Source organism: Mandrillus leucophaeus, unplaced genomic scaffold (assembly GCF_000951045.1).
Source record: "Mandrillus leucophaeus isolate KB7577 unplaced genomic scaffold, Mleu.le_1.0 Scaffold97, whole genome shotgun sequence".
In the NCBI taxonomy this organism is placed as follows: Eukaryota; Metazoa; Chordata; class Mammalia; order Primates; family Cercopithecidae; genus Mandrillus; species Mandrillus leucophaeus.
Window position 1 is genome coordinate 4523252 of NW_012110585.1, and position 5743 is coordinate 4528994.

Below are 5743 nucleotides of genomic sequence, written 5' to 3' on the forward strand. Positions count from 1 at the left end.
TGGCTTTGAAAATGGATGAAGGAAGCTATGGTGCACAGGAGTAACCTGCCATTGTTGGGATAAAGGTGCAGGAAGAAAACTGCAGAGCTTCCAGAAGAGAGCTCAGCCCTGCTGACACCTTGATGTTGGCCCATTGAGATCCAACTGAAACCTGCAACCTATAGAACTGTCAGATAATACATCTGTGTTGCTTTAAGCCACTAAACTTGTTGTAATTTGTGATAGCAGCCATAGGAAGCCAATGTAGTGTTTTAAAAGATGGAAGAAAATGCTGAATGATTATGCCCAGTGAAAGTCGGGAACTAAAGGAATTCCCTGAATCTCGGCCAGGCATACATGTACAAACCCAGGGAACTGGCCTTTGAAAAGGGTGCGGAAGAAATTGCCTTTAATCTGAGTGCAACTCTTTTTTTGTAATTTAGATTTCTGATGAAGTCTGGTTGATGTGGGAATATGTGATTGTGCAAGTTTCCCATGTGCTGCACCTTTATCTGGGAGAGACAAACCCCTGCAAGGTTGCATGGAACAGGATAGTGCATTTTCCCAGTAAAAAAGGGAAGTATTCTCCCCAGACGCAGGATGAAGGGTTGCAGTGCTGGACGAAAGCAATGGGTATGGTGAAAATTCCCTGACCCTGCTGTAGGTCATTTTTGACTAAGAGCTCATCCAGATCGGATAGAAGGATACTGGAAACCAAACAGTAATCAAGTCATAACATGTAATATAAACTTATTTCTTTCTTTCTTTTTTTTTTTGAGACAGAGTCTTGCTCTGTCGCCCAGGCTGGAGTGCACTATTGTGATCACGGCTCACTGCAGCCTCCACCTCGTGGGTTCAAGCGATTCTCCTGCTTCAGCCTCCTGAGTAGCTGGGATTACAGGAGCCCGCCACGATGCCTGGCTAAATTTTTGTATTTTTAGAAGAGACAGGGTTTCACCATGTTGGCCAGAATGGTCTTGATCTCCTGACCTCATGATCCACCCACCTTGGCCTCCCAAAGTGCTGGGATTACAGGTGTGAGTCACCGTGCCCAGCCGGTAATATAAACTTTTAAAAGAGGTTTTGTGCTTGTTGGTTTTGCTTTATTCTTTATTGAGGATTCAATAAAAATCCCTGTGAGAAAAAGGAAGAGAGGGAAAGGGAGACAGGGAGAGGGAGAGAGAAAAAGAACACAAAACATCCAGAAAACGACAGGCTTCAGTCCATTTTGGGTGTAGTGCTCTCAATTCTTGGTTGATGCCCCAGAGGCAGGCAGCAGGGTCGGCTATTTAAACATCTCCCAACATGGATTTCTGTTTTGAGGCAAAAGTCCCGACAGGAGCCATTTGGACGTTCACAGATCTCCTTGAATTTGCCCCTGGCTGCACGCAGAAGAGCGTTATTGTAACCGTTCATCAGTCTTTCTTACTTTGTATTGAATTACATGGACGTAGGGGGCAGTGCCTGAGGATAATCTTGTGTGGATTTTTGTGTGTGTGTGTATATGTGTTGTTATTTGATTTCTTAAACACTTAAAAATCTGCTGTCATACAAAAATTTGGATTTTTTGGTGTTCTTGGAAAAATCTGAGAATATTGGGTGCACCTACATGACAAAAGACTGGAGGTGAATAGCCCGCTCCCCTTTACAAGTTCTACAGCATGCACGTTTCAGTTTATTTATTTCTTATTATCTCCTAACACTGATGGGAGATATCAGCCTTTTAAAAAATATAATGTCTTATACTATGGATTTTCCCGGAGTGAAAGAGAAGAAAATCTCTTTCGGCTGCTCTCTTTTTATTTCTACACGCGCGCACACACACACACACACACACACACACACACACAATATGATAGGTTACAATAGGTGTATCTTTCAAAAGTAGAACTGAAATGTAGACCTAAAAGATCATATACTTTAAGGAAATTGTTAGAGAGGATTTTTTTTCTGTGGAAGGGAACAATATTCCTATGTGTTTAACACACAAATATATATGTGCAAGTACTTGTTACACCCTGTGACTTCACTCACTTCTTATAGCTCTGGCACTGGTCTTTGAGGTTGCAATTTTTCTCTAGAAACCATTGCATATATTAGGGGTGAAACATTCAAGGTCTTCTTAAAGGCTCAAAAACTATACTTGTTGAAAACATTTAATAGTATTTCCTTTATGTCCTAAGATATCACTGCCCTGGGGATAGGCCACCCACATTGAGATGTTTAGTTTGAAAAGTGTTTTAATTCTGAGCAGTCTTTGTATGTAACACAGAGCACCTTTTCCATGACAACTTCTTGACAAAAAGAGAGGTATAAAAACCAGCACTTCTTTTTTCTATTCTGGAACACAAAAGCCAATTCTAGAATAGCTTTCAATCAGTACAGAGATTTTAATATACATTCAGTAAATACCTATTGAGTTACACTGAAATCCAAATGCATTAGATTCAATTTAACTTTTCAGTGGTCACAAAGCAATTAGTGGATTGATGTGAAGACCAAATACATGCAACATCATATTTCTATCTATAAGGTAAATTGTGAAATAATTAAACGTTATGCTTTTTTAAAGACAATGATAATTCTAAGTGTTGAGCACTTGGTAGAAACAAGCTGAAATCTGAGTTTTTTGAGCCCTGAACTTTCCGTCTTTTCCTTTTATCTGTAACTAGACAACTATTATGTATGTAGAGCCCATTGGCCTTGGGCTAAAATTGGCCCTTTGCAGCTGGAAGAGTCATGAGAGATTAGTATAGTGTAGAGGATGAACCACTGACCTGTCTTGTGATATGTGATAAATCACTCTTGAACATCCCTCTGTTGTAGTACTTGCAGAATCTGATTCAAGTCTTGGCTTATAATAGGTATTCAGTAAATGATTGTGGAATAATTGATTAAAATACGGCTATGTTCTATCTTGTAACATGTTTGTGTGGAAATTTGTTGTTACTCTTAGTTCACAGGTGTTTGAATCATGTGTACTATTTTACTATACTGGACCCTATTGAGCATTTTATTTTCAAACTACTTTTCAAAAAACTTAATACAGAACTACCATTTGACCCAGTAATCTCATTACTGGGTATATTCCCAAAGGAAAATAAATTAGTCTTGTAAAAAGACGTAAATTTGTATGTTCATCACAGCGGTATTCCCAATAGCAAATGTATGGAATCAAACTAGGTGTTCATCAACAGTGGATTGAATAAAGAAAATGTAGTATATATATATCATGGAATACTATGCAGCCATAAAAAGAACAAAATTGTGTCCTGTGCAGCAACAGGGATGCAGCTGGAGGACTTTATTCTAAGCAAATTAGCTCAGGAACAGAAAGCCAAATACCACACATTCTCAGTTATAAGTGGGAGCTCAGCAATGAGTGCACATGGACATAAAAATGGGAACAACAGAGATTGGGTCCTACCAGGAGCGGAGGGAGAGGGAAAAAGGTCTGAAAAGCTACCCTTTGGGTACACCCTACCTGAGTGACAGAGTTATTCATACCCCAAACCTCAATATCACACAATATACCCATGTAACAAATCTGCACATGCACTCCCTGAATCTAAAATAAAGGTTGAAATTATTTTAAAATGTTCAAATTACAAAGGACTTTGTAAAATTATGGTGTACCATTGTTCATTTGCAAGAATTCAGGTAACATTAGGGATTTAAAAAATATTTTGTTTTTATTCGTTCTTTGCTTGTAAACTTTGTGTATTGCATATTGTGGACACAATGTCTTTTCCAGCTATTTGCTTTAGGAACAAAAGTTAGAGTTACAACGAACATCAAAGCCTGTCTTGTCTAGTCCCTTACCTTAAAGATGAGGAAATGAGCTGACGGAAAGGAAGAAACTTGCCCAAGATCACCCAATGATCGAGTGACGAAGGTGATAGGGACAGCACTAAGGCTTGGTATTCTGAGCCTCATTCTGTTTTCCACTCTTGCCCCCTCTCTGTGTCCTCCTTTCCTCTCTAGCCTTCTATAAAAAGTTCGCAGTTCTGCTGCAAAGTCTACCTAAGGACATCCAGAGGAGACACCACCTTTCATCAGACTGCGTTCTTTAGTACCGTCCTGCGTGTTCTTCCCCAGTCTTGTATCCCATTTTTGACTGTAAGTAGTGCTTCTGCCTGTGCTGTTCTATCCAATTAGTTTCTTCTATTTCGATTGAGTGACAGTGAAAACAAACAAACAAAAAATTTGTTTATCCAAATTTGGAACTTTTAAACCTTGATTAAAAGCATTGATTTTCTGGGGCTATAGAAGTAAGACACATATTTTAAAATATTTTTAACTGATTAAAAAAAATCAAACCCATGTATTTAACCAGGGTGACTGTTTAACAAGTACCAGTCAGATAGGTCTTCAGTAATGCCACAAGGATAACAATCTCATAAGTCAGTCCCTGATGTCGTGTGCTACTGAGCTCATATAATTGGATATGGTATCACCTATTATCAGGCTTTAGAAAGTCACACAAAGAAACAGCACTACAGAACCCTAAGGTGGGATGTACAGGGAAAGCCAGGATATTAAAACAAAGCATTGACTCTGACATTTACCCCACTGTTGGGAAAAACCTTCAGTTTCCAGGGCCTTAATTTTTTCCTCTATAAAACAGCAAAAATAGAAGCAATTAAGTTGCTTATTCATCCTTGAATACACATGTTCAGGACTTTCCAAAAAATTTTCGGATCTATTTTGGGTGTCTAGTAACCTCCTTGGGCAAATCCAAGAAGCCCTATACACACTTCTCCAAAGCATGTCTGTGCAAGGGGCCTTATACCTGTGATTAATGTTTGCTTGCTGAATGCAGTAGGCTATGCTCTGGTGTGGGGTCATCCCTGGTCCCTGTGTTTAAGTTCTACATTACAAGACTAGATGCTGAGAAGGAAGAGGGAAAGCTAGGGATTGAGATGGAACCTTAAGAGGAAAAGTCAAGCCCCAGGGACCAACAGTACTGGGGAACAATAAGTTAAAGATTTCTTAGACTATAGTAATATTTTCAAAGAGACTTCTTCCACCAATCCCTTCTGTCTGAGCCTACCACAGCTTTGGAATAGCTCTTATGCCAGTGTCTTAGGATAAATAACTTTTGCTGAAAGAAACTGGAGGAGTTTTGGAGACCAAGATTTAGTAGAATAATGCCTGATTTTTAATTTCTGAGGTCTTGTAACTGCTAGTAAACTTGCCTAATTTAGAGATGGAATAAGAGGGTTTCAAAGACTTGAAACACGATTGACTTCATCTAAGTGAGTTGCTATGGAGAATTAATGAATTAGGTGGCTGCAGGCTCCTCAGCCAATGTGTCTTCCAGATTTCCTATGAGATCCCCTATCTGGTCATAGATGATGGTGATTTCTCTTTGAGTACTGAATCCCTATAAGGTGTTAGGCACTCCATTCTTACCAAGTTTATTTTGTTACCTGGTAGAACTTGGCTCATAAAGAAGAAAATGGTGAAGAGGAAGACAGGAATCCTCATAGCTGAAGAAAGAAGAAAGTTTGGCTTCATTTCCAGGAGGCAGAGAAAACTTCCATCTGTGGTTCTCTAGCACCAGTGGAATGTCTCTGTTTGGATAATAAGAGCCTTTCTGTACCTCATTAGGGATATTCATAGATAGAGGTGTTCTATGCCTGCAAAATTGCTTTGATGGGAGGACTGAGAGTCCTTTTTTTATTGGACAGCCAGTTCATTAGAATGATGTGGGTGCACAGTTTTGGCCAGACAACCTTGTTAAATGGGAACATAAGCTACA

General features: G+C 39.3%; 1 protein-coding gene across 1 annotated transcript; it reads right to left on the reverse strand.

The window, feature by feature from the left end:
• Positions 1-1197: 1197 nt before the first annotated feature.
• On the reverse strand, positions 1198-5469 carry DEFB108B (defensin, beta 108B). The gene is made up of 2 exons (XM_011970762.1): positions 5412-5469; positions 1198-1361 (listed from the first exon to the last, which is right to left on the reverse strand). The coding sequence occupies exons 1-2, from the start codon at positions 5467-5469 to the stop codon at positions 1198-1200; spliced, it is 222 nt and encodes a 73-aa protein (XP_011826152.1).
• Positions 5470-5743: the final 274 nt, after the last annotated feature.

Bases quoted from the DNA above. Each gene is read 5' to 3' on its own strand.
- DEFB108B (XM_011970762.1), bottom strand. From the start codon at position 5,469: ATGAGGATTCCTGTCTTCCTCTTCACCATTTTCTTCTTTATGAGCCAA. The intron at 1,362-5,411 runs GTAACAAAATAA...TTCTGCGTGCAG, and splicing joins TATGAGCCAAGTTCTACCAG to CCAGGGGCAAATTCAAGGAG.